The sequence below is a fragment of the Chiloscyllium plagiosum genome, chromosome 22 (assembly GCF_004010195.1).
Source record: "Chiloscyllium plagiosum isolate BGI_BamShark_2017 chromosome 22, ASM401019v2, whole genome shotgun sequence".
Lineage (NCBI taxonomy): Eukaryota > Metazoa > Chordata > Chondrichthyes > Orectolobiformes > Hemiscylliidae > Chiloscyllium > Chiloscyllium plagiosum.
In genome coordinates, this window is record NC_057731.1 from 59,178,206 (window position 1) to 59,188,666 (window position 10,461).

Genomic DNA, 10,461 nt, shown 5'->3' on the forward strand with positions numbered 1-10,461 from the left:
TCTATCACGTGGCCCGGGTAACAAACCAGAGACAACAACTCTGTTCGTTCTAACTTTGAGCTTCCAACCTAGCTCCCTGAAAGCCTGCCTAACATCCTCAGCCCTCCTCCTACCTATGTCGTTGGTGCCAATGTGGACCCCGACTTCGGGCTGCTCCCCCTCCCCCTTAAGGACCCGGAAAACACGATCAGAGACTTCACGTACCCTTGCACCTGGGAGGCAACATACCAAACGTGAGTCTCTCTCGCCCCCACAAAACCGCCTATCTGTGCCCCGACCTATCGAGTCCCCAATTACTATTGCTCTGCTCTTCTCCACCCTTCCCTTCTGAGCAAATGGGACAGGCTCCGTGCCAGAGGCCTGAACCCCATTACTTGCCCCTGGTAAGTCGTCCCCCCCACAAGTATCCAAAACGGTATACTTGTTCTTGAGGGGAACGGCCGCAGAGGGTCCCTGCACTGGCTGCTTCTTCCCAGTCCCCCTCACTGTCACCCATCTGTCTGCAATCTTTGGAGTTACTACTTCCCTAAAGCTCTGATCTATGACCCCCTCTGCCTCCCAAATGATCCTAAGTTCATCCAACTCCAGCTCCAGTTCCCTAACATGGTCTTGGAGGAGCTGGAGATGGGTGCACTTCCTGCAAGTGTAATCAGCAGGGACGTCCATGGCATCCCTCACCTCAAACATGTTGCAAGAGGAACATTGCACTGCCTTCACTGCCATCCCTCTAAAAGTAACCTTTTTTAAAAAAAAAAAACTGGGTGTAAAGAATAAAACAAGCAAAATGCAGCACTTAGCTACTTACCACAACGGGTCTTATTATTAGGTTAGAGGAGGAGGGCGGGTGGGAGGCACTACCTCTGTAGTGCCTCGGGTTCTTCTCCTGCGCGCTTTTATAGGGAAAAAACCTACCCGGCTGCCCCTCTGGTCTTCGTCACTTCCCCCTGCTGCTCCGGCTCTTTCTGTGAAGAGAGAAAAAAAAAACACCGCTGCCCTCTACCGCTACCAGCATCCCCCACAATGATAGTATTGCTGAAACAGCCTCAGTACTCAATACGAACAACTGCCAATATCCGAGCAATATCCTACAACTCCTCTACTTCATCCTCGACCACAATGTTTTCACCTTTTGACAACCAGTTCTTTATCCAGACACACTGAACAGCCATGAAGACCAAATTTGCGCTCCAATATATCGTCAGTTTTATGCACAAGTTCGAACAAGACTTCTTTGCTGCACAGAACCTCCAACCAACAATATAAGCCAGAGATATTGATATTTTCTTCCTCTGGACCCATGGTGAGGAGTCACTGAAAAAAATATGCAGTGATATCAAGTTTCATTCCACCATTAGACTTACCATGGACCACTCTTTAGTATCTGTCTTATTCTTGGACACTTGCATCTCCAAGGATAGGCACCTCAGTATGTCACTCCACCGCAAACCCACAGATAACCTTATGATGCTACACTTCTCCAGCTTCCACCTGAAACCTATCAAAACAACTATCTCCCACGGACAAGCCCAACGCATACACACGATCTGTTTGGATGAGGAGGCGCATAACTGACCCCTAAAGATGCTCCAGGATACCCTCATTAGAACTGGGTACAATGCTCAACTCATCGATCACCAGTTCCGACATGCCACAGCGAGAAACCGAAATGACCCCCTTAGGAGACTGGCATGATGCAAGTGATAGGATACCCTTTTGTTGTCCAGTAGTTCCCAGGAGCGGAAAAACTACGCCATGTTCTTCACAGTCTGTAATATATTATCGACAAGGATCAGCACCTTGCCAAGACCTTCCCTATGCCTCCACTTTCACCTTTTTAAACTGACCATTGTTTGCAGCAAACTGCCCAGCCTTCAGAACAAGATCAACCACAACACTGTACAACCCTGTCATGGCAACCACTGCATGACGTGTCAGTGTTAACATGGATACGGCCATTATACGTGAGGGCACTACCCACATGTATGCAGCAGATACTCGTGTGACTCTGCTAAAGTTGTCTATCTCATGCTTCAGGCAAAGATGCCCTGAGGCATGGTACACTAGCAAGACTGGGCAGATGGTACAGCAATGGATGAATAGACACCACACAACAATTTCCAGACAGAGCTGATGTCTCCCAGTCTGGGAGCACTTCAGTGGTCTGGAATATTCTGTCTCGGATCTTCGGGTGACCATCCTCCCAGGTGAACTTCGGGATATGCAACAACACAAAGTGGGTGAGCAGAGGCAGATAGCCAAATTTAATACCCATGAGAATGACCTCAACTGAGACCTTGGGTTCATATCACCTTACAGGTGACCCCACTACACTATACACTCTCTCTTACAAACTCACTCACACATGCAGACCCCCTCTCATACACACGTGCTGTCTCTCATACACACGCGTGCGTGCACACATCCCACACTCACCCACACAACCCCTCTCTCAGGCTTATACCCTATCACACTCTAGTGCGTGCAGACATGTAGGTCTATGCTGTGAATTTATATTTGCAGAATTATGTTTGGAGATCCATTCAATTTTGCTCAAAAAATGCACAATCTGCAGGCAGTCAATCAATGTACTAATTTATAAATTCTACTTTAGAAATGGAACCAGTCTGACTCAAGATTGGGATACAGACTGACTCTAACCTCACATCTTTTAATGCATTGTCTGAGCTGAGATGTCACTTTTTTTTTAATAAAACCTTATGTTATCTCAAGAATGTGACTTGAAAGAAGTTCTGGGATTTACATAATGAACTGAAACCTGCAACCGGTTCTAAAAGATGAAAGATTAACAGCAATCTAGGTTTGTTCAATATATTATTTCAGTTGCATGACACTAATCCTTTGCTATAAATTCTGTGTCTTAGGTTCCTGCTCCCCAACCACCTGATGAAGGAGCAGCACTCTGAAAGCTAGTCCTTTCAAATAACCCTGTTGGACTATAACCTGGTGCTGTGTGCTTTTTAAATTTGTCCACCCCAGTCCATCACCAGCATTTCCACATCATTGGTTTGATGACCGTACAACTGCATGTTTGTGACAATTCCTGATGAAGGGCTTTTGCCCGAAACGTCGATTTTACTGCTCCTCGGATGCTGCCTGAACTGCTGTGCTTTTCCAGCGCCACTCTAATCTAGACTGCATGTTTGTGGCCATAACCCTGCCCTGGGCAAGTTTGATGGGAACTGTGGAGAAAGAGCTTTACTCTACCTAACCCTCTGCTTTACCTGTCGTGGGGATAGTGTAGAGAAAGCTTTACTTTCTCTTTATAAGAGTAGACAGAGTTCAAATTCTATTTTAAAGAGTCGAGCAACATTTGCTTTCTACTTTTTTACAAAAAGTAGAGGGAGCTTTACGCTGTATCGAACCCCATGCTGTCTCTGTCCTGGGCGTGTTTTATGGGGGACAGTGTAGAGAGAGCTTTACTCTGTATCTAACCCTGTGCTGTTCCTGTATATGTTGACACTAGCACAAGGTTTTTGGAATGTGTGGAATTTGGGGCAGTGATTTTTTTGCTCATTGCTGGGCCTGGTTAATCCCGAGGTGCCGGATGATTGGAGGTGAATAGAAAGGTGCTGAAAGAAAGATTTGATCAGAGATGGGAAACCAGTCATTGTATTTACAATCAGCCACACCTCCTCCTCCCCCTAACCCACCCCCACACCTTGTTGCTGTGGTAACAACTGCCTTCAGATGAAGGTAATAGGTTGTAAAACCTGAATGACTGGCTTCCTGACTCCCTGTTGATTTAACTATTAAATGCCCAACGTTGCCTTGTGTAAAATGGCTCCCTCCAGGCACACTGGGTTAAGCTGATTAGGAGAGTGTTGGCAATGGGACTTTTCTGAAAATCTGATTGTCGTGGAGAGGCATTGAGGGGCTCTGTGCACAACTTTCTCAAGTGGCAGAGCTGGTTAATGATCAGGAACAAGTCATTTGAGCTCAACCTTAAGGTGAGCATGTAGGTGTGCACAAACATAGAGACTGTGTAGTGTAACAAACCAGCACATACGTTACATTTAAGATCCACCATCAAGATCTGCAGCCTGGCTTTTCTAATTGGAATAATCTAAAAGCTGTAATGCATCTTTTCCTTCCTGTCTGGACCACACCTGACCCACAACCCTATTCACTAGGGAAAGGTTAATGGCATTAGTGAACCATTGGATTTTATTATTAGGCAATTTCATGACCCAAGTTATGGACCAACATCCATTTCCAATGCACCTTCCCCCTTGTGACTCCCTTGTCTGTCAAGAATCTGTCTAACTCAGCCTATCAGATGTTCAATGACCCTGCGCCTGCTGCTGTCTGGTAGAGAGTTCCACAAACTAACAATCTAATAAGGGGAAAAACATCTTACCTCTGCCTTAATGTTTAAATTGTTTATGGTTCAAATCTCTCTCACAAGGGAAGCAATCCTTTCAGTATGTCCCCTGCCCCTCCCAAAACCCCAAATCCTTTTGGATCATCTTATTTCAACATGTTTTCCTTTTCTAAATTCCCATGGCATAGCTAGTTTGACCTTTCCTCATGAAGTAAGCCTCTTCATCAAAAGGGTCATCAGTGAGTGTTCTCTGAACTGATTATGAGATCACATTATTTTCCATAGCACACCTATGGTGTGGAAACAGCCCACTTGGCCCAACAGGTCCACAATGACCCTTCAAAGAATATCCTACACAGACCCATACCACTGTCCTATCACCCTGTATTTCCCAAGGCGAATGTATTTAACCTACACATCCCTGCACACTATGGGGCAATTTAGCATGGCCAATCCACCTAACTTGCACATCTTTGGACTGCGGGAGGAAACCAGAGCACCCTGAGGATACCCACGCAGACACTGGGAGAACGTGTAAACTACACACAGACAATCATCCGAGGCTGAAATCAAGCCTGGGTCCCTGACGCTATGAAACAGCAGTGCTAACCACTGAGCCACCGTTGTAGAATCATAGAGATGTACAGCACAGAAACTGACTCTAAGGTCCTACTCTTCCACGCCAACCAGATATCCCAAACTGACCTCGTCCTATTTGCCAGCATTTAGTCTACATCCCTCCAAACCCTTCCTATTCATCTACCTTTTAAATGTTGTAATTGTATCAGCCTTCTCCTCTTCTGGCAGCTTTTTCCATACGTGCACCCCATCCGAGTGAAAATGTTACCCCTCAGAGGCCTTTTAAATCTTTCCCCTCTCACCTTAAACCTATGCCCTCTAGTTTTGGACCCCCCCTTACCCTGAGGGAAGTGAAATGAAGAGACTACCTCTTTAGACTGTAGTCAGATATACATCCATGAACACCATGTACACCTGCAGCAAAATTCCTACTTCTATTCTGTTCCTCTCTGCCTGATTGCATTAAGATATTTTTTGTTTTAAGTAGCATGCTGTAATAAAAGATTTTAGCATTTCTCTTTGGTAGATTATTGAGCTATCTGTCCTGTATTATATATTTATCCTTTCTTGACTAGAGAACTCATTCAGGATTTTCCATTTTTGTAGACCTTTCCAGGATGTAGGGAATTATGGTAAATTAAAACCAATATACCCATTGCTCGTCAGAGCCTGAGCTGTTGTTTGTGTTGACAGATTGTCATCAGTCTGTGAGGGAGGAGGATGGGGCAGTGACACTGAACCGGCGCCGAGGAGCAATCAAACAGGCAAAAATCCACTACATCAAGAACCATGAGTTCACTGCCACCTTCTTCCGGCAGCCTACCTTCTGCTCGGTGTGTCGGGATTTTGTCTGGTAAGGATGATGGGACAGAGCCACTCCAACTGTAATTCAGCTCATGAGGTTGATGGAGATCAGCAAGGCTTATTACCGGAGGCTGGGTGGAGTGACTGGGATATGGGGGCAAAGGGGTTTGGTGACTATGGGGAACAGGGTCTGGGAAAGACCTGGGTCAAGGGAATATGTGGTCACCCTGAGTGGTCAATGTGCAACTGTTCTGTTCCCCTGTGGTGCAGTGTTTTCAGATTCCATTCTGCAGATCCAGTTTCTGGGCCCAAGCCTCTGAATTGAGAATGAGTGTCACAATCATGGCCTTTGGATTCTCTGCTTTACTGACTCTGTATCTGTAATGTGGCTACTTGGACCATTCAATTGGTTCCTGGGTGCACACTCCTGGGGGCTGTTACCCACTGCACCCTAGCTGAATCATGGGCTAGGGTTTTATATTTGTTTTGTGGTGAATATTGTCTTGGTATTGCTGCAGTTTGCTCAGTATTGACTCTCCTCCACAGGGGCCTGAACAAACAGGGCTACCAGTGTCGCCGTGAGTATCGCACCCCCCCCAACATTGACTAACTGGCAGATCTTGTTGTATACACTCTCATTTGGTCTCTAATCCCCTTTCTCACTTCCTTGCAGAATGTAATGCTGCAATCCACAAGAAATGTATCGATAAAATCATTGGTCGTTGTACAGGCACTGCCACCAACAGCAGGGACACTGTGGTAAGTTTAGTAGAACTCCAAGCCCTGCACGAAGCTGCCTTCCTCTGTCTTCTCATTGGCTGTCCTTTTGTCATCCTACAGCCTTATTTACTGTCCATCCCTAAATGTCCACAAGAGAGTAATGACAGAAGGCAATTTATTATCAGCCACACTTTGGGGTGGTGGGGGGAGAACAGGAGGATCTGAAGTTCCATCTCACTCTGACCCGGTAAAAAAGGTCAATCTCCTTCCCGGAGGCTTTTCATAAACTAGAGGTTTTCATGAGAATTCACCATGATAATGTCTGTGTTTCTGTGATATTATCCATCTGAAGATGAGTGCTGTCATTCTAACACTCTGTTCTTTAGTTCCAGAAGGAGCGTTTCAACATTGATGTTCCACACCGGTTTAAAGTGAATAACTACATGAGCCCGACATTCTGTGATCACTGTGGGAGCTTGTTATGGGGGCTGGTCAAACAAGGACTCAAATGTGAAGGTGAGTCTCTCACCTGCCCCCAGAGCTCAGCCGATGTCATCTCGGGGTGTCCGTTCTAACAGCTGCTCTTTCTCTTCTGGTTACAGAATGTCTGATGAATGTGCACCACAAATGTCAATCCAAAGTCGCCAATCTTTGTGGGATCAACCAGAAACTCATGGCTGAGGCACTGAACCAGATTAGCCTGGTAAGTAAAACCCAGTTGCTGGGATCTGAGTGTGTGGTTTTGGTTAGCTGTGAATTTAAAAAAAAAATTTTAAGCAAAACTTAGATTTTCTATCCATACTAATTGCAGCAACAGAAATTATAGTATGAACAATCTCAAAGGACTGTGGGGGGAGATGCAAGCCTCAAGACATGTGACAGACTGTTTGTTTATTTGTTTGTGGATTAGTGGTGCTGGAAGAGCACAGCAGTTCAGGCAGCATCCAAGGAGCTTTATTTGTTTGAGCTATTTAAATGTTTAGTTGGAAAGAGACATCCGTGATGCCTTCACCCAGCTTGCCTGTGACAACTCTTTGCAAAGAGTTATTGAAATTTATCCCACTCCTCTTGCTTTTCCTACAGTCCTTCAAATTTGAAGCCTCATTGAACCTGCTGTCTCTAGCCTTCCAAGCAGTGTTCCAGACCATAACTCGCTATGTAATTATAGAATCGCAAAATGGTGACCATGCTGGCTGAGGCCATTCAGCCCATTGTCTGTCTGTTCTGGCTCTCTGAAGGAGTGATTGACCTAGTGTTATTCCACACTGCCTTCTCCCTGTAACTCCAGGATTAGCAATAAATACTAACCGAGACAGTGGTGTCCACGTCCTGTGAACAAATACAATAAAAATGTACTTTATTAACCAGGTCTCAAATCTATTTTAAAATCTAATGCACATTTCCACCCACATTTTTCTGCTCCCCCTCTAAAATTGTCTCCTAAATTTAGTGTTGTTCTTTCATGCTCTCTTTTGACCAAAGTGAATAACTTCACAATTCTCTGCATACCCCACTCCGGCCTATCACCCTCACCTTGACCTCCCTCCACCTATCGCAATTCCAACGCTCCTCCCCCAAGTCCCTCCTCCCTACCTTTTATCTTAGCCTGCTGGACACACTTGCCTCATTCCTGAAGAAGGGCTTATGCCCGAAATGTCGATTTCTCATGTTCCTTGGATGCTGCCTGACCTGCTGTGCTTTTCCAGCAACACATTTTCAGCTCCTATTAAATTTAATCTGCCATGTGTCTGCCCATTCCCCATACCTGGTACACTTAGGAAATTCTACACCATTCTCATTGTGGTCCAGTGATTTCAAATGTTGTACAGTTGTTATATGTTGAGCCTATACACCAAGGACAAGGTCATATATATTAAGAAAAGGTAAGGGTCCTGAAGGAACTGCCCTACAAACCTCTTCCCACCTGATCACTGATCATGCCTTTATTTCCTCTTACTCAGCAACTTTCATAACTTTGCTCATAAGCCTGTTGTGCAGCACTTATCCAATGTCTTTTGGAATTAAATATATTGTCCTGAACTGCAATACCATCATAAACATAAATCATAAAATGTTTTCTGTTTTTAAAAAATTCTCCTCAAAAATAATTCTGGGAAATTTACTTCTTACAATTTGTCTCTAAGAAATCCATGTTGGTTTTTCTTAATTTGCACCTGCCCTCATAAATGTTTGTCCCAAATTCCTTTTTCTAGAAACCTTCTGTGGTTAACCATTGAGTTTAAACTGTCCTCTGGTAGCTGTGTTTAACCTTATTGTATTTAATTAAGGATGCCAGTTCTCTGGCAGAATTGTTGTATCTCAAGAATTTGGAAAGTTAAAGTCAGGGCCTCCACATTTTCCATACTCTCTCCTTCTTCTAGACAAAATTCTCTTCTTTTCATCATCACTGTTTAAAAATCAGGGTTCATTCATTTGAACTGTGAATGAGGTAATTTCTTTTTGTCTGAGGGTTGAGTGTCTTTGGAACTCTCTTCCTGAATAGTGTTGGAAGCAGAGACTTAGAATATTTTTAAAACAGTTGAATAGATTCTTGTTAAGCAAGGGAGGGGCAGGTTTGTGGATTTGATTTACACTCTGATCCCCCCCGATCTTATTAAACGGCAGAGCAGGCATAAGGGGCTGAATGGCCCCAGTCCGTTCCTTGTCCTTTATAACCATCTCTAGTCTCCTACCAGATTTCTAAATCCATATCCCTCTGGGTTTCCTAATTCCCTGCTACTGAAAACACTTTCTTTTTATTTAATTGATTAAAACTCCCTGTTCAACATTCCTTTTCGCTTTCACTGGAGGACAATATTAGCTTTTCCAGTAGTGTCTCACGTTTGGTTGAGTGTAATACTATTCAAAATTCTAAAATAGTTTTCATTCTTCTCTCAGAAATCATCTACTCGGAGATCTGATAGTGGTCTGCCCGACAATTCAAATATTGGAATTTATCAGCCTTTCAACAACACTGGTGGAGTTGGAACCCCAAACATGGACAGCACAGGTACCTGTGTGGACACCATTACCTTCGAATGCAAGTTAGAGTGTGAGTCAGGAGCTGGAGCTGTGACTTTGGGATACTCATTGGTGCAGCTGAAAAGTGTGGTTCGTGACTGACTCCTGTTGGATTTGGGGGGAATTGTAGCAGCCATGAGTTCTCTATCCTGTTGCTGATTTAGCCAGAATGGGAAATATTTTCGAAGATTTTCAAAAGGGTGGACTGTTTGTTTGAGTGTATGCAAGGATGAAGTTACTCAGATAATTAGTTTGACAACTCAGTGGCAGTAGTGGGTGATCGAGTTGGAAATTAACTCATCTAGCAGGTATTGTGTTGATGAGGGGACAGGAGCAGATGATAGATCCAGGAGGAACTCCAATGATCAGCAAGGGGTTTAGAGGAGGATGGTGTGGTCAAGAGATTTTGCTTATTCATTCATTTGCGGGATCTTGGCATCACTGGTTAGACTGGCATTTACTAATCTCAAAGGTGTAGGGACTCCCACAATGCTAATAGGGAAGGAATTCCAAAATTTTCACCTAGGGACACTGAAAGATCAGCAATATTCTTCCAAAAAAAGAGATGGTGAGTGGCTTTGAGGGGAATTTGCAGAAAGTGGGCAGCACGGTGGCACAGTAGTTAGCACTACTGCCTCACAGCGTCAGAAACCTGGGCTCAATTCCCGCCTCAGGCGACTGACTGTGGGAGTTTGCACATTCTCCCCGTGTCTGCGTCGGTTTCCTCCCACAGTCCAAAAATGTGCAGGTTAGGTGAATTGGCCATGTTAAATGTTGGCTGTTGCAGGTCCCAGGGTTTAAATGTTTTAGTAGGGTCAGAGGTGGGGGTAAAAGAGGGGGAGGTGTGGCATTGCTTGTCAAAGATAGTATTACAGCTGTGGAAAGGACGATGGATGAAGACTCGCCATCTGAGGTAGTTTGGGCTGAGGTTAGGAATAGGAAAGGTGAGCTCACCCAGTTAGGAGTTTTTTACAGGCCTCCTAATAGTCCAAGAA

General features: G+C 44.6%; 1 protein-coding gene across 1 annotated transcript in view; it reads left to right on the top strand.

Moving 5' to 3' along the window:
* The window catches only part of LOC122561369 (protein kinase C delta type-like), a 107,447-nt gene that overhangs the window by 67,973 nt on the left and 29,013 nt on the right, over nt 1-10,461 (top strand). The window contains exons 5-10 of the mRNA XM_043713126.1: nt 5,615-5,774; nt 6,272-6,303; nt 6,399-6,484; nt 6,832-6,961; nt 7,048-7,148; nt 9,344-9,455. Of these exons, the coding sequence (XP_043569061.1) occupies nt 5,615-5,774; nt 6,272-6,303; nt 6,399-6,484; nt 6,832-6,961; nt 7,048-7,148; nt 9,344-9,455 (621 nt within the window). The remainder of the gene's footprint in view (nt 1-5,614; nt 5,775-6,271; nt 6,304-6,398; nt 6,485-6,831; nt 6,962-7,047; nt 7,149-9,343; nt 9,456-10,461) is intronic.